The sequence below is a fragment of the Crinia signifera genome, chromosome 4 (genome assembly GCF_055691185.1).
Source record: "Crinia signifera chromosome 4, ASM5569118v1, whole genome shotgun sequence".
In the NCBI taxonomy this organism is placed as follows: Eukaryota; Metazoa; Chordata; class Amphibia; order Anura; family Myobatrachidae; genus Crinia; species Crinia signifera.
This window is the reverse complement of record NC_139220.1, coordinates 322,957,142-322,974,692: the sequence shown is the minus strand read 5'-3', so window position 1 is coordinate 322,974,692 and position 17,551 is coordinate 322,957,142. Positions and strand designations below refer to the sequence as shown.

Here is a 17,551-nt window from a genome sequence, read left to right as displayed (position 1 = left end):
GGTACACTACACATGAGGGACTTATGTAGTATAGAAAAATTCAATCGTGTCATGGATCTTTCCCACTGCAGGTCCAGCATCATTGGATGAACTACACGGAGAAGATGGACCGTCTCATCGAAGAGGCCTTCAGACTCAACATCAAGTGGTCTCTTCAGGAGTTATCAAAGGCCATCAATGGTGACAGCAAAACTGCCCAAAGCCCCATATTCCGTGTCATGGTGATTCTGCAGGACATCCCCGGTTCCACGGCTGAGGTACTGGGGAAGAGGACAAGGAGTTGTGTGTGCATGCTACCAATCATATGTCTGCTAACATACGGAATATAAATAATTGTGACTCAAATCAACGCAATTGAATCAGATACAAAAAAGATACACATTTACTGATTCTGTTCTCCTCTGTTTATTGAATGCCATGTGGCATCATGCAGTATATTTACTAAAGGTCCTTTGTGTCGCCTCCTACCCAAGGTGGAGTTCTCTCCTACACTCTCTCAGCTGGCAAACATTGTAAATAGCGTGTGCTCGGAGATCCTCATCACAATCTCCAGCTTCAGGCGACTCCCCGACATTCTGACCAAGAAGAAGTCTCAGCGGCATCCCATACACTGCATTCTGGGTGAGAGGAACCAGTCCTGGCAGATGCGGTGGGATTTCCCCCACAATATGTGTGCAATAGTGAGGTGGGAGGGTTAGCTTACATAGACGGGCATGAGAAGTGAACCATCGTATCGTATCTATTTTATTCCCCGCTCCCCTCATCTGCCTGACCTTACCTTTCAGAGCGGGACGATGAGATCAAGAAGATACAAGCTCAGATCAGTGGCGGCATGGCCGGCAATGCTAGCCTCCTCCAGGCCTACTTGAAGACGTGGGACTCATTCCGGATGATCTGGGAACCCCAGAAAGACACTTTGATACGACGCTATCAGCGCCTCAACCCTATCGTGTCTGCATTTGATGCCGACATTGCTCGGTGAGAGTCCCTACTTTTTTTTTTACCGTACATTTGGAGAACTCCAATAAGTTCTGTTCAGTCCAACAAGCGTATAGGTTGTACTTCGGGACAAATTCTAAGTTTGCTAGTCATCTCCCCTTTGTGTCCCAGTCTTCTTTTAGAGGAGCATCACTCCTGACAATCTGTTGATCTCATAGGTACACCGAACTGGCCAACAATGTCCAGAAGCAGGAGACGGTGCAGAACATTCAGTTTGTGATGCTGGACTGCAGTCACCTCAAGTTTGCTCTGGTACAACACTGCAACGAGTGGCAAAACAAGTTCACTGGTCTGCTGAGGCACATGGCCACCGAGAAGCTGATCGAACTACACGCCTACCTGAGGGACAATGCAGAGAGGTGAGCTTGCCTGGGAGGAGGAATACCTGAGGGACAATGCAGAGAGGTGAGCTTGCCTGGGAGGAGGAGGAATACCTGAGGGACCATGCCAAGGGGTGAGTTTGCCTGGGAGGAGGAGGAATACCTGAGGGACAATGCCAAGGGGTGAGTTTGCCTGGGAGGAGGAATACCTGAGGGACAATGCAGAGAGGTGAGCTTGCCTGGGAGGAGGAGGAGAAGTACCTGAGGGCCAGAGCAGAGAGGTGAGCTTGCCTGGAAGGAGGAGTAACTGAGGGACAATTCAGAGAGGTGAGCTTGCCTGGGAGGAGGACTACCTGAGGGACAATGCAGAGAGGTGAGCTTGCCTGGGAGGAGGAATACCTGATAGTCAATGCAGAGAGGTGAGCTTGCCTGTGAGGAGGAGTAACTGAGGGACAATGCAGAGAGGTGAGCATGCCTGGGAGGAGGAGGAATACCTGAGGGACAATGCAGAGAGGTGAGCTTGCCTGGGAGGAGGAGTAACTGAGGGACAATGCAGAGAGGTGAGCTTGCCTGGGAGGAGGAGGAATGCCTCAGGGACAATGCAGAGAGGTGAGCTACCCTGGGGGGAGGAGGAGTAACTGAGGGACAATGCAAGGGACTTCTACCCAGGTCCTTACCGGGCAGGACTTTGGTAGAGGGCAGTGTAAACGGGTACGCTGTGTCATCCGACCCGGATCCCATTTACAGCAATGGGGGAAGCCCAACCACAGCGTCCTGTGGTCAACATGGAAGTTTTGCGGGGGGTCACACACAGCATCCGCTGCTGTCTGCTGTACTCTGCAGACAGCAGCAGAGGCAGGAAGGAGGTGAATGGATGTCTGTGTGCGCCATCCACTCACCTCACCGATGGGGGGGTGCACGGGGGCTGGGGGCAACCCAACAGCTTACCTTGGTGCTGGGCTTTCCCCCAGCGTGACGATTGGCTGTCCAGGCTGGGCGATCGGCGGTCCCGGCGCTTGGAGATGATGTCATCTCCAAGTGCTGCCCCTGTTTACACTGCGGGTAGGCACCGCAGTGTAAACGGTGCAAATCCCGGATCCGACCTGGCTTGGATCCGTGTTCCAAATACTGGATCGGATCTGGGTCGGATATATATATATATATATATATATATATATATATATATATATATATATATATATATATATATATATATATATATATATATATATATATATATATATATATATACCTACCTTCTTCTATCTTTTCTCAGGTTGTAATTGTTTACCTGGGTATTTTTTTTCTTCCACTTTTCATTTTCCCCTACTACTTCTTCCTACTCATAGCCTTTTCTTTTTCTGTTCTTTCATGTTTTTCCTTTCTCTGTGGATTCCCGCCTTTTGTCATTTTCTGACTCCTTTCTGCCCCAACTACCTTTTAACTCATTCACTCTCATCTCTCTTCTTCTTCTGCATGTCAGGGTGATGAAGCTTCCCCAGAATTTGCAGGAGCTGGCCCAGAGCCTGACACTCTACGACACACTCCAGAGTGAGCTGTCCAAGGTGGAGGGTCAGATCATGCCCATCCATGACCAGTTTGAGATCCTGAAGAAGTATGAGGTTGTTGTGGAGGAGTCGGTGAGTCCTTGTAGAGCACAGTGATGTCATCTTAGAACTTGGACCAATGAAGAGTAACTTTGCTGTCGCTCTTATGATCACATGACCCTTTGAGCTCTCATCCTCCCAGGTGCTGCAGACGTTGGACTCTCTGAACAAAGCCTGGCTCTCCTTCCAGCAGAGTCTCATAGACAGCGAGTCCATGCTGAAGAAGTCTAAAGAGAAGTTCAAAAGTGGCCTTATCCACATCGCCGAAGAGTTCAAAAAGAAAGCCCGGTCCTTGCTGGAGGATTTCGCTGGTAAAGGTAAGGCCTTAGCCATGCATTTCTTTCTCACCTGCTGGAAGAACCTATGAGTCCTGAACATCTGATATTCCTGCAGGTCCCTTCTCCAGCTCGGTGGGGTGTGACCCAGCCCTGGAGCTGATAGCTGCAAACCGTCAGATGATGAACGTCCTGAAGGAGGAGGAGAACACCATTCGCTCTGGCCTGAGCATGTTCAAGATAGATCAACCTGTGTCAAAGGACATCCAGGCCTTGGAGAAGGTGAGCGTGCGGGAGATGCTACCTACTCTATGGCTAGACCTTACACCATCCTGCTACTCTCTCATCGCTCTCCACAGGACCTGGACTCTCTGCAGCTGGTGTGGGAAGCCACTAAGGAGTGGGAACAGAACTGGCATGACTGGAAGTCTGGCTCCTTCCTTACTCTTCAGACAGAGCTGATGGAAACCACAGCACAGGGTCTCTACAGAAGGCTCACCAAGCTCAGCCGGGAGTTAAAGGTGGGGTGTATCCTGCGTTACTAAGTACTATAATGTGGGTGGGTGACACTGCTTACTTCTATAGGCATTGTACAAGAGATTGAGGACAACCAATTTGCAACTGCGATATCTGTTGCAGACTAGTCTCAGGTTATTAGCACCTTGAGCTTTTATGTGAAGAGGTCACGTTATCTCCACTTTCGCTCAACAGGATAAGAAATGGGAGGTGGTGGAGGCCTCGAGGCTCCGTATTGACCAATTCAAGAGAACGCTGCCTCTTATTGCGGACCTGCGCAACCCGGCACTGCGGGACAGGTAACGACTGGGCACGTGTCACGTGTTTAGAACGGCTTTGCTGTACATGCATAATACAGAAACAAAGCACTATGCGTATGACTACATTCCCCATTCCACAGACACTGGTCACAAGTGAAGCAGGAGGTCCAGAGCACCTTTGATCAGGAAGCTGAAGACTTCACCTTGGAGAAAATTGTGCAGTTGGGGCTAGATCAGCACGTGGAGAAGATCAACGAGATCTCCACGGCAGCCACAAAGGAGCTGTTCATTGAGCAAGTAATATCACCATTGCACCAATGCGTCTGTTGTTTTAATTTTGCAGAGTAGCCAAAGTTTTAACTTGATTACTAAAATGCGAGAGCAATGTTGTTTGGTTCCTGCAAACCCGTGTTCTTTCTCTCTTCTGCTATATAGTCCCTGGAGAACATCTCACAGACCTGGGAGGAGGTGCTGCTGGACATTGTGGCCTACAAAGATAAAGGCCACTATCGCCTGAGGTGAGTCAGCTGGGCCTGTTCTGCTCCATTATCGCCTGAGGTGAGTCGGCCAGGCCTGTTCTGCTCTCATGATCACCTGAGATGAGTCCACCAGGCCTGTTCTGCTCTCACTATCACCTGAAATGAGTCCACCAGGCCTGTTCTGCTCTCACTATCACCTGAGATGAGTCCACCAGGCCTGTTCTGCTCTCATGATCACCTGAGGTGAGTCCACCAGTCCTGTCCTGCTCTCACTATTTCCTGCGGTGAGTCCACCAGATCTTCTCTGCTCTCATTGCCTTCTGGTGTCACCAACCTGTTCTACTCAATGACTCCACATTAAGCTTATATCACCGTGTACCAGTGAGGAATTTGCCACAGGCCACCTAGAACTAGAACCAGTATATTGTTACTGTAATGACCGCGATGTAGAGGTGAGCCCATCATAATGACCAATGATTTTCTTTCACCAGAGGGACCGATGATGTCTTCCAGGCTTTAGAAGACAACCAAGTCAGCCTCGCCACCATGAAGGCCTCCCCATTTGTGAAAGCTTTTGAAAAAGATGTGGACCGGTGGGAACGTTGTCTGTCTCACATCCTGGAGGTCACCGAGATGATCCTCACTGTACAGAGGCAGTGGCTGTATTTGGAGGTGGGTCATCCCTCTTACAGTGAAGATACATATAGTTCCCCATGGGTACCTTCTGCCGAATCCAACCCATTCACGTAATTCCCCTATAGTTCTCTGGATATTCGCCCGGAGATCTGTACATGAGCAGTAGATGCTGGATTAGTGACATCTAATCTAAAACTATTTTTAAAAGGTTAAAAAATTGAGTATATAGAAATGGATGATTTATTATTCTGTGTAATTACTCTTACTGCACTGTACAGTTTGGCTTTTGTAACAGCCTGATATTCTGTTTTAAATACACAGTGCCCCCTTGTGGCATTCTGCATTGTTACAGCATCAAACATACCCAAATAATTGCTCAGTATAAATACTGTCTCTGTCTTCCCAACTATGCAGAACATCTTCACGGGTGAGGACATCAGGAAGCAGCTGCCCCAGGAGTCAGCAGAGTTTGATGCTATCAATGCCAGCTGGAAGGCCATTATGGATCGGTTAAATAAGGACAACAATGCCCTTCGTGGAACCCACCACCCAGGTGTGCAGGGTGACACAGTCTGAGGACTCCTGCTAAAGGATCTGGGTGTCTTCTAACCACAGCTGGTTTCTCTCCTCTGGTCAGGTCTCCTGGAGAAACTGGGAGAGATGAATGAAGTTCTGGAGGGAATTCAGAAGTCCCTGGACCTGTACCTAGAGACCAAACGTCAGATCTTCCCGCGATTCTACTTCTTGTCCAACGATGATCTGCTGGAGATCCTCGGCCAGTCCCGGAACCCTGAAGCTGTTAAGCCCCATCTCAAGAAGTGCTTTGACAACATCACTTCGCTTAAGATCCAGAAGGTAATAAAGATAAGGGACGCATTACAGTAGTTGTGTTTTTTTTTTTTAGGACCACATCTCTATAGCTAGGAACCCCAGGTATCGTGTGTGTGTGTGTGTGTGTGCACAGGGCGGTACTCTTTACCTAGAAGGGCGCCCATCGCGGGCATCGCATGCACTAAAAAATCGCATGCGATGCGACCGACGCGATGGCCGCGATTTCCCATAGGGAACAATGTTAAATCTCCCAATTGACCCGATTTTCCTGTTCAATGTCTCAATTGACCCAATTTTCCATAGGAAACCATGTTAAATGGCCCACAGAGGCCAAATAGGCACCCTGAAGTGTGAAATGGCCCCCACAATTGTTAACGCCACCCCACGATCAACGTCAACCCGAAGCGTGGCGAGCGCAGCGAGCCCGCGAGGGGTGGCCGTACGCGTCCTACGACCTTTTCATACCCCCACTATCCACGTCGGCGTGGAGTTGAGAATAGAAAGCGTGGCGAGGGGACGCGGACACCTTCACAGGTATACGCGTTCCCTCGCGGGCTTCACAGCTGTCCGCGTGCGCTCGCCACGCTTCGGGCTCGGTGGCTCGCTGCGCTCGCCACACTTTCTATTCTCAACTCCACGCCGACGTGGATAGTGGGGGTATGAAAAGGTCGTAGGACGCGTACCGCCGCCCCTCGCGGGCTCGCTGCGCTCGCCGCGCTTCGGGTTCACGTTGATCGTGGGGTGGCGTTAACAATTGTGGGGGCCATTTCACACTTCAGGGTGCCTATTTGGCCTCTGTGGGCCATTTAACATTGTTTCCTATGGAAAATCGGGTCAATTGAGACATTGAACAGGAAAATCTGGTCAATTGGGACATTTAACATTGTTCCCTATGGGAAATCACGGGCATCGCGTCGGTCGCATTGCATGCGATTTTTTGGGCGCATGCGATGCGACCGACGTGATTTTTTTTTACTAACGATGCCCACAATCAAAATCGTGGGCGCCCTTCTAGGTAAAGAGTACCCACAGGGCTCTAAATAGCTGAGCCATGCCTCCTGGCCAATCAGGCTACACTACACAGATACACATCTGGACGCATGCCTTACCTGCCTAGCTCTCAGAGAGTCTGATGGATCATTGGGGCAGATGTATTAAGCCTTAACAAGAGATAAATGTAAGGATAATAAAGAGAGATAAACCTCCAGCCAATCAGCTCCTTACTGACTTTTTTCAAACACAGCCTGTAACATGGCAGTTGGCAGGTGATTGGCTGGACATTTATCTCTCCTTATCACCCTTGCATTTATCTCTTGTTAAGGCTTAATACATCTGCCCCATTATTTGTAACGGTTGGGTCCTTTGTTCTTCATATGGGGATCTTAGCCCCACTGGCCACAGCCTATTGGCTGTCTGATGCAGTCCTGACCACAGCCCTGACTAGATTGTCAGTGATGAGCAGGGTCCACTACATCTCTGTCTGTCTGCAAGTACCCATCCTCGTTTTATTACCGTGCTCGTTACCACATGTCGCCATTATCTCCAATACTGCAGGTTGGCGCCAGCAATAAGTCCGAAGCTGCAGGGATGTTCTCCGCAGAGGGGGAGTATGTTGAATTCACGCACCCCGTGCTCTTAGAGGGTCCCGTAGAGGTAAGGCCGGCTATTCCGATGCGGATAAACTCCGTAAAACATCCCATTCCTGTTGCAGCCGACATTTGTATCTCTTCCCCTACGTTAGGCCTGGCTGTGCGACATTGAGAGGACCATGCGGTGGACATTGAAGGACCTGCTGAGGAACTGCCGACTGGCGCTGAAGAAAATGACGACCAAACGGGACAAGTGGGTGAAGGATTGGGCAGGACAGGTACGTACGCCGAAAACAACTCACAAATGGGCAGAAGGGGAGGAGACCACAGCTCCAGGCCTCGCATAAATATAGGCCCATCGTTATGAGAACATGGCGATAATCAACCGCCCAGCTGGGAGTGCAATTTTCCATAGGTCATAAGTATTAAAATTGCATTTCTACTGTCCCCACAACATGATGCAATTTTTCCTGTAAGTACTTTAGGGCTGATTGTGTATGGGGTGTGCACACTCACATGGCAGTAGTCACACCCACACAGCACTGGCCACACCCATTGACAATGGCCACACCCATATGGCACTAATCACATCCACACAGCCTTGGCCACTGTAACAAAGCATATGTCACACCCACACAGCACTGGTCACACCCATGCGGTACTAGCCACCCCCACATGACACTAGTCACACCCACACAGCATTGGCCACTGTGACAAAGCATAGGTCACACCCATGTGGTTCTAGCCACACCCACATGACACTAGTCACACCCACATGGCTATGGACATAAACAGGTCACACCCCCTAAGCTTCTCACAAAAGGCTCTTGCTCACGTTCAGCCCTATGCCAAAGTGGCCCTTAATCCGGCCCTGCCAGCGGGCGGTATTTTTGGAGAGAGGGAAGTGATTTTGGACCCTGATGCTTGCAGTGTAGCGCAGCAGCATTGCAGTAGACCTCTCTGCACATCTACATGCTCCTCTAGGATGCAGTGAGGTCTCCACAGACAGGAGAATAGGCCCCTGTACTGTACATACCATCTGCATCCAGAGCTCGTTCTGTGCCTGACTCCCATGTGGTCCTCCTCTTCTCTTACCCAGATGCTGATCACCTCCAGCCAGATACAGTGGACCACAGACGTGACCAAGTCTCTGGTGACAGCCAAGGAACGCGCAGACAAAAAGTTTCTCAAAGTCATGAAGAAGAAGCAGGTGACCTTATCTGCTCAATGCGTAATTTGCTCAGCTGGAAAACTAGGCCCGGCCATCAACCATTCATGGTGTGTGACCATCAGTGGTCTGTGATCAGTGTCCAGGGTGCGCTGGTTTGTTGCCCATTGTCTGCGAATGCCTAGAACTCATCATTCAGGTTGCTATCGATTGTGTGAACGTAACGAAGATCGATGGTACAGGCTTTGATTGCCATCACTATGTTGAACCCTCCCACTTTCCAGACTATAAGTACTGCCATGAGACCAGCCCCTCCTTACACCTGATTGGCCAACGTAAAGCCCATGAACCTGCCAATCATGGCAATATCATAGCATCTCTCATATATACTGTACCCGTATACTTATGTGCTGCTCTCGTTCACCATAATACTGACGTTCCCCGTACAGACTATAGGAGGTGGCGGTCTCCAGTCATTGTGTTGGAGAAGGGGAGATTGTCTTGTGTTTCCAGAGATTGCAGAATATCTAACATGAAGTGTGGTACAGGGAGCCAGTCTCCCAGAGTCCCCCAGACCCACCTGACCATAGCCTGACCGCAGACTATCTGTCCACAGGTCTCCATGCTGAACAAGTACTCCGACGCCATCCGGGGCAACCTGACCAAGATTCTGCGGCTCAAGCTGGTGGCCCTGGTCACTGTGGAGGTCCACGCCAGAGATGTCATCGACAAGATGCTGAAGAGTGGCTGCATCGATGTTACGTCTTTTGAATGGTTGAGTCAGCTGCGTCTCTATTGGGATAAGGTAATGTGACCTGTCCGCAAACCTGATGTCAAGTACAGTACGCTCACAGAGAGAGGAGGGCTATATGCCTGTCCCTCCCCCTGCAGGGTGACATAGACAGGAGGAAGCTATGAGCCTGCCCCTCCCCCTGCAGGGTGACACACACAGAAGGGAGCTGTGAGCCTGCCCCTCCCCCTGCAGGGTGACACACACAGAAGGGAGCTATGAGCCTGCCCCTCCCCCTGCAGGGTGACACAGACAGAAGGGAGCTATGAGCCCGCTTCTCCCTCTGCAGGGTGACGCAGACAGAAGGGAGCAATGAGCCTGCCCCTCCCCCTGCAGGGTGACACACACAGAAGGGAGCTATGAGCATGCCCCTCCCCCTGCAGGGTGACACACACAGAAGGGAGCTATGAGCATGACCCTCCCCCTGCAGGGTGACACAGACAGAAGGGAGCTATGAGCCAGGATGGAGGGAGGGTGACACAGGTTGGAGGGAGCTGTCAGTTTGTCCCTCCCACCATCGGGGGGCAGCATGTAAATGTATATTGTACATGGTATTCTCTATCCTTGCAGGACATTGATGACTGTCTTATTAGACAGACCAACACACAGTTCCAGTACGGATATGAGTATCTGGGAAATTCGGGCCGCCTTGTGATTACTCCTCTAACTGACAGGTACAATAACCCTCATCTTCCCCTCTGTATATTGGGAATGTAGTACCTACCCTCTCTCTGCCCTACAGAACCATTCTCACTGTAAGAACATGCACTGGGGCGTTCTGGGTGGGTACACTCCGATGTAAGGCAGCAGCACCTTCTGTCCTAGCAGCACTGAACTAGTACGATGTTGTGCTGCATGAATTTGCAGAATGGAACTCTTTCCTCATAGGTTTGATCATCATTCCAGCCTGTATGAGACATTACCAGAATAATGTAGGGACATGAGTCCGTCAAGTCCCTGCATCTGCTTCACTTCACCAAGATTGTGAAACCCTCGCCCCATCCATAGCCCGGCCACCCACATATGCTGATCCCTCACAGATGTGCTCAACCAAGTTTAGCAATTGGGACCTCAGCTGCTCTGGACACCTCTCGGTCTCCTTGCTAGCCCAAGCCAGGTGTAAGGTGACATATGCAGACTCGGGATGGACCCAACGCATTCTGGAATGAGATGCTCATGGAGACTGAGGGCATTCAGTTTAGATGTGGCTCCTACACCAGGCCACGGAAAAGGCCCTGGGAGTGGCTTCTGTCATTGTGCAGGATCTGTATTCCCGACGTCATCAGTGTCCACCAGAGAATGGAACAGAAATGTTATTTAATGAGAGCTTAGGACAGGCATGTCCAAACTGTGACCCTCCAGCTGTTTTAAAACTATACATCCCAGCATGCCTTGCCATAGTTTTAGCATTCCCTAGTAACAAAACTGTGGCAGGGCATGATGGGACTTGTAGTTTCACAACAGCTGGAGGGCCATAGTTTGGACATGCCTGGCTTAGGAGTTTGCGAGTGTCGTGAAGCCTCCTTTTCTCACATGTCTTTCATCTGCTGTTACCGGAGCCTATGACAGTGTGGGTCACTGCGATCGCAGGACCTGGCCCATTTAGTCTAGGCAGCAGGTCCAGCAGTCCAGCAGAGCAGGAATCAATAGGAGTCCTCTGTTTTCCCACCATGGAACGGGCTAGACAGATGGAGTCCCTCTGCTTCTGGGTAATGGTAGTATGCCAGTTGAACGGTCTTCTTATTGACTACTGAATGGGAGGCAGATGAGGAGCTGCTTGGGAGCTCTACCACCTTACAGCCACCAAGGGCCACTCAGAAGATCAGGACTATTAGTATGGATGCACAGAGTTTGGTATTTGCTCAGTGACATCCTCCTATGTGCAGGGACTATGAAGATTGATAAAGTGATAGAAATAGAGATTATGTCTAGTCCAGTCCCCATATTGATACCTTCTGCTACATGATCTGTAGGCATCAGGCTCAGCAATGGCTTGGTTGCTTTTCTGGCTCCATTGATGGAAACAATAAAGCCATCATTACACCAAGTGACATAGTTTGTCCTCACAGATGCTACATGACCCTCACCACTGCCCTGCACCTTCATCGTGGGGGCTCCCCTAAGGGTCCAGCCGGTACTGGGAAGACAGAGACTGTGAAAGATTTGGGAAAGGCGCTGGGAATGTACGTGATTGTGGTGAACTGCTCTGAGGGCCTGGACTATAAATCCATGGGGAGGATGTATTCTGGCCTGGCTCAGGTGAGCAGAAGGAGGAGACTACTGTGAATGTGATGCATCATGTCTGCTATTACTCCATGTCTGTGTCACTGCCTAGTCTCCATCTCAGACCATGACTGGTCCACTAGTATCTTCTCTTGCTTCTGTATCACTGCCTAGCCTATATCTCAGACCGTGACTGGACCACTAGTATCTTCTCTTACTTCTGTATCACTGCCTAGCCTATATCTCAGACCGTGACTGGTCCACTGCTATATTGTATTACTCTGTATCATTGCCTAGTCTATATCTCAGACCATCACTGGTCCACCAGTATCTTCTCTTACTTCTGTATCACTACCTAGTCTCCATCTCAGACCATGACCGGTCTACTGCTATATTGTATTAATTTGTATCATTGCCTAGCCTATATCTCAGACCATGGCTGGTCAACCAGTATCTTCTCTTACTTCTGTATCACTGCCTATTCTCCATCTTAGACCATGACTGGTCCACTGCTATATTGTATTACTCTGTATCATTGCCTAACCTATATCTCAGACCATCACTGGTCCACCACTATCTTCTCTTACTTCTGTATCACTGCCTATTCTCCATCTCAGACCATGACTGGTCCACTGCTATATTGTATTACTCTGTATCATTGCCTAACCTATATCTCAGACCATCACTGGTCCACCACTATCTTCTCTTACTTCTGTATCACTGCCTATTCTCCATCTCAGACCATGACTGGTCCACTGCTATATCGTATTAATCTGTATCATTGCCTAGGCTATATCTCAGACCATGGCTGGTTAACCAGTATCTTCTCTTACTTCTGTATCACTGTGAAGTCTACATCTCAGTTCATCACTGGTCCACCAGTATGAGTGCCTAGTCTCCATCTCAGACCATGACTGATCCACTGCTATTTTGTTTTACTTCTGTATCTTTGCCTAACCTCTATCTCAGGCCAGGACTGGTCCATCAGTATCTTCTCTTACTCCACTCCTGTATAACTGCCTAACCTAACTGCCTAGTGTCCATTTCAGACCATAACTGGTCCACCAGTCTGTTCTATTAATTCACTCCTTTATCACTGGCTATCCTCTGATGACACATTGAATGGTCCACTACCTGTCCTTCTTCTGAGACTTTATCTGTGTCTTATCTTACTCCACTTCTTTATCAATATCTAGCCGTGACTGGTCCACCAGTATTTTATATTACGTCTCATTTATCTGTCTAGCCTCTATGTCGGACCATGAGATTTAACCTGTGTCTTCTCTTACACCACTTCTTTATCACTGTTCTAGCCTCTATCTCACACCATGATTGATCCACCTTCTGTCTATTCTCTAGTCTATCAGCTTATTTTATCAGCTCCTTTCCCCTGCCAAGTTTAATCTTAAATTACAACTGAACCACTTGTATCAGCTCTATATTCAACATCCGTATATTGAAATGCACTCTCCTCTATCTCTCTCTTCTCTAGACTGGTGCATGGGGCTGTTTCGACGAGTTTAACCGCATCAACATTGAAGTGCTGTCGGTGGTTGCCCAGCAGATCCTTTCTATCCTGTCCGCGCTCTCCGCTAACCTCAACCGATTCATATTTGAGGGAAGAGAAATCAACCTGGTTTGGTCTTGCGGTATTTTCATCACCATGAATCCAGGTCAGGACCCCTTGCTGGACAACCAGACCACCGCCTGGACTCTTTTGTAACCTTGATAATGACATGTCCTTGTGGTTTTCAGGCTACGCCGGCCGTACCGAGCTCCCCGACAACCTCAAGTCCATGTTCAGGCCCATTTCCATGGTGGTCCCAGACTCCACGCTCATTGCAGAAATCATTTTGTTTGGAGAGGGTTTCAGTAACTGCAAGGTAACAGCGCTACATGATAACACTCCATCTGTTACGTACGATGGTCACATCCTTACAGGGCCCTGTGAGGCGAGTGGTCACATGTTGGTCTTGTTTCGTAGCTCCTGGCTAAGAAGGTCTACACCCTGTACTCACTGGCCGTACAGCAGCTGTCCAAGCAGGATCACTATGACTTTGGGCTGAGAGCTCTCACCTCATTGCTGCGTTATGCCGGCAGGAAACGCAGAGTGCGGCCCGATCTCTCTGATGAGGAGGTGAGTGTAGAGGTGATTGCTGGTGATGTGGACCTTCAGCTTCCTCCTGTCATATCGGTTATTGCCTCTTCCGCAGATTCTGCTCGTGTCCATGAAAGATATGAATGTCGCCAAGCTCACCTCCGTGGACCTTCCACTGTTCAATGGAATCACACAGGATCTCTTCCCCGGCATTGACACGCCATCTGTAGATTACGGCAAGGTACACGGCTATTTATGTTTGCTTATCTGTGGCTGCAGGGTCATGTGTGTGAGTTTAACTCTAAAGCCCTGTACACACAGGGCAATATAAGCCATTATCCCCGGCTAAATGGTTGCTGAGCGTCCATATCCCCAGTGTGTCTTTTGTGTTGTGGGAGATAAATCTCTAGGAGCGCGCTCCCGCAGCCAGCCCTCAATGGGGAAAGTAGCATCGTATAAAGAAGGCAGATAATGCGGCTACACCTGGACATGTCACATCCTACATACTATGACAATGGGCCTGATTCAAAGAAGGCCGCAGACCCGTTTTTTACACAGAACACTGATTATCGGCTTACCGAACACCGATTATCGTCATTGCAAGCAAAGGAGCGTCTTTTTACACAGTGATCACAGAAATAGGGGGTCCAGAGAATGACAAAATAGGCAGACCCCCCCCCCACACACACCATTTCCCAAAGGCGAAAATAGAATATGGTGCCCTCAACACCCCCTCCCCCAACACCACATGTGCAGTAGCACAGTTGGGTATCTCCGGCCAGCCCACCTACTGTGTCTCCTGCAAGCCCCCATCCTGTGTCTCCTGCCAGCCCCCTACTGTGTCTCCAGACAGTCCTATTCTATGCTCTAGCCAGCCCCCTTTCTGTTTCTCAAGCCAGCCTTCTTCTGTGTCTCCAACCAGCTCCCCTTCTGTGTCTCCAGCCTGTCGCCTCGTGTGTCTCCAGTCAGCCTCCTTCATGTGTCTCCAGCCAGCTCCCCTCCTGTGTCTCCAGCCAGCACCTCTTCTATGTCTCCAGCCAACTTTCCTTCTGTGTCTCCAGCCAGCCCCCTCCTGTTTCTCCAGCCAGGTCTCCTTCTGTGTCTCCAGCCATCCCCCTTCTGTGTCTCCAGACTTTTTTCCCTCCTGTGTCTCCAGCCAGCTCCCCTCCTGTGTCTCCAGCCAGCCCACCTTCTCTGTCTCCTGCCAGCTCCCCTTCTGTGTCTCCAGCCAGCTCCCCTCATGTGTCTCCAGCCAGCCCACCTTCTGTGTCTCCTGCCAGCTCCCCTTCTGTGTCTCCAGCCAGCTCCCCTTCTGTGTCTCCAACCAGCATCCCTCCTGTGTCTCTAGCCAGCTCCCCTTCTGTGTCTCCAGGCATCCCCCCTCCTGTGTCTCCAGCCAGCTCCCCTTCTGTGTCTTCTGCCAGCTCCCCTTCTGTGTCTCCAGCCATCTCCCCTTCTGTGTCTCCAACCAGCATCCCTTCTGTGTCTCCAACCAGCATCCCTCCTGTGTCTCCAGGCATCCCCCTCCTGTGTCTCCAGCCAGCTCCCCTTCTGTGTCTCCAGCCTGTGCCATTGTGTGTCTCCAGCCAGCCTCCTTCATGTGTCTCCAGCCAGCTCCCCTCCTGTGTCTCCAGCCAGCACCCCTCCTATGTCTCCAGCCAACTTTCCTTCTGTGTCTCCAGCCAGCCCCCTCCTGTTTCTCCAGCCAGGTCCCCTTCTGTATCTCCACCTATCCCCCTTCTGTGTCTCCAGCCTTCTTCCCCTCCTGTGTTTACTGCCAGCTCCCCTTCTGTGTCTCCTGCCAGCTCCCCTTCTGTGTCTCCAACCAGCACCCCTCCTGTGTCTCTAGCCAGCTCCCCTTCTGTGTCACCGGGCATCCCCTCTCCTGTGTCTCCAGGCATCCCCCCTCCTGTGTCTCCAGGCATCCCCTCTCCTGGGTCTCCAGCCAACCTCCCTCCTGTGTCTCCAACCAGCCCCCCATTCTGTCTTTATTGCCATCTTCTCTTCCATCTCTCCAGCCAGACCCTTTTCATTGATTTCAGCCAGACCCTCATTAATCTGTCCAGCCAGCTCCCCATCTGAGTCTCCAAGTTGGCCCCCCTTCTTTATCTCCAGCCAAACCTTCCCTTCTGCCCCCTTTTAAAACTGTATTCCTTGTATCAGGCTGTTGCTATCCATGAACACCACACCTGTGAAATCCGTATACTGGGTAGGAGCCAGGGGTGGGGCCCCCTAGGTGTCTGGGCCCAGTATTGCAGTACTTGCCTGATTTACTCCTCTGAACAAGGCCCAATGTACAGGTATTACAGCACGGTTGTCCTGCAGGATGCGGATTAGTCCGTATGCTCTTTGGATAATATTATTATATATTCCGATGCATGCTATTTGTTTTGCATATTTCTATAGGGGATCAGGGTGTGTGGAGGGAACTTGCACATTACGATCGGTCTATAACATCGCGCTGCGCTGTATACACTACTGTGGATGTGTCATCTGTATATTAGTTGTGCATGGGTGTGTACTGTGAGTGCAGCAATGTTTGTGCGCTGTACAGCCGTAGAGGTGTGCCCGGCTTGTCTGTGTTTAATCGGTTCGTTCTGAACGTTTGGGACCTTTGCTCTGATATCTTCCTCACTGCGCCCATTGTACGCCCTCAGCTGCGAGAACAGATTGAGCAGGAACTGCGCCTCTCCGGCCTGCAAGTCGCCGCGTTCACCGTCGCCAAAGTCATCCAGCTGTACGAAACCAAGACCTCGCGCCACTCCTGCATGATCGTGGGAAGGACCTGCAGCGGGAAATCCACCACCTGGCGCTGCCTTCAGGCGGCACTGTCTGCGCTCAACCGTAGCGGTGACACCACCTACAACCCTGTGCGGGTGAGCTAGCCCAAATTATCCGTATACTGTGCTATAAATGGGGGAACATCCAAGTCCATGAGCTATGACCTTGGCCGGGGGTGGTAGCATGAGACGCCAGACTCATATGTACATTATGTGTCCTGTGTGCAGGATTTCCCGCTGAACCCCAAGGCTGTGTCTCTGGGGGAGCTCTATGGGGAGTATGACCTGACTACCAACGAGTGGACCGATGGCATTCTCTCCAGTCTCATGAGGACAGCGTGCGCAGGTATGTACGTCACCGGCTGCCTAATACAGAGAGAGGGCAGGCAGGGACTGTGTAATACAGAGAGAGGGCACACAGGGCTGTGTAATACAGAGACAGGGCACACAGGGGCTGTGTAATACAGAGAGAGGACACACAGGGGCTGTGTCATACAGAGAGAGGGCACACAGGGCTGTGTAATACAGAGAGAGGGCACACAGGGGCTGTGTAATACAGAGAGGGCACACAGGGGCTGTGTAATACAGAGAGAGGACACGCAGGGCTGTGTAATACAGAGAGAGGGCAGACAGGGCTGTGTAATACAGAGAGAGGGCAGACAGGGCTGTGTAATACAGAGAGAGGACACACAGGGCTGTGTAATACAGAGAGAGGACACGCAGGGCTGTGTAATACAGAGAGAGGACACACAGGGGCTGTGTAATACAGAGAGAGGGCACACAGGGGCTGTGTAATACAGAGAGAGGGCACACAGGGGCTGCGTAATACAGAGAGAGGGCACACAGGGGCTGCGTAATACAGAGAGAGGGCACACAGAGGCTGTGTAATACAGAGAGAGGGCACACAGGGCTGTGTAATACAGAGAGAGGACACAAAGGGGCTGTGTAATACAGAGAGAGGACACACAGGGCTGTGTAAT

General features: G+C 50.5%; 1 protein-coding gene across 1 annotated transcript in view; it reads left to right on the top strand.

Moving 5' to 3' along the window:
- The window catches only part of DNAH2 (dynein axonemal heavy chain 2), a 133,279-nt gene that overhangs the window by 39,795 nt on the left and 75,933 nt on the right, over positions 1-17,551 (top strand). Inside the window, 26 exon segments of the mRNA XM_083185671.1 lie at positions 72-257; positions 474-621; positions 786-978; positions 1,158-1,358; positions 2,803-2,959; positions 3,069-3,243; positions 3,320-3,483; positions 3,561-3,722; positions 3,913-4,016; positions 4,118-4,274; positions 4,413-4,495; positions 4,948-5,128; positions 5,507-5,645; positions 5,730-5,947; positions 7,478-7,576; positions 7,665-7,790; positions 8,612-8,722; positions 9,297-9,485; positions 10,041-10,144; positions 11,540-11,729; positions 13,186-13,366; positions 13,449-13,576; positions 13,678-13,830; positions 13,907-14,032; positions 16,449-16,667; positions 16,800-16,917. Of these exon segments, the coding sequence (XP_083041797.1) occupies positions 72-257; positions 474-621; positions 786-978; positions 1,158-1,358; positions 2,803-2,959; positions 3,069-3,243; positions 3,320-3,483; positions 3,561-3,722; positions 3,913-4,016; positions 4,118-4,274; positions 4,413-4,495; positions 4,948-5,128; positions 5,507-5,645; positions 5,730-5,947; positions 7,478-7,576; positions 7,665-7,790; positions 8,612-8,722; positions 9,297-9,485; positions 10,041-10,144; positions 11,540-11,729; positions 13,186-13,366; positions 13,449-13,576; positions 13,678-13,830; positions 13,907-14,032; positions 16,449-16,667; positions 16,800-16,917 (4,012 nt within the window).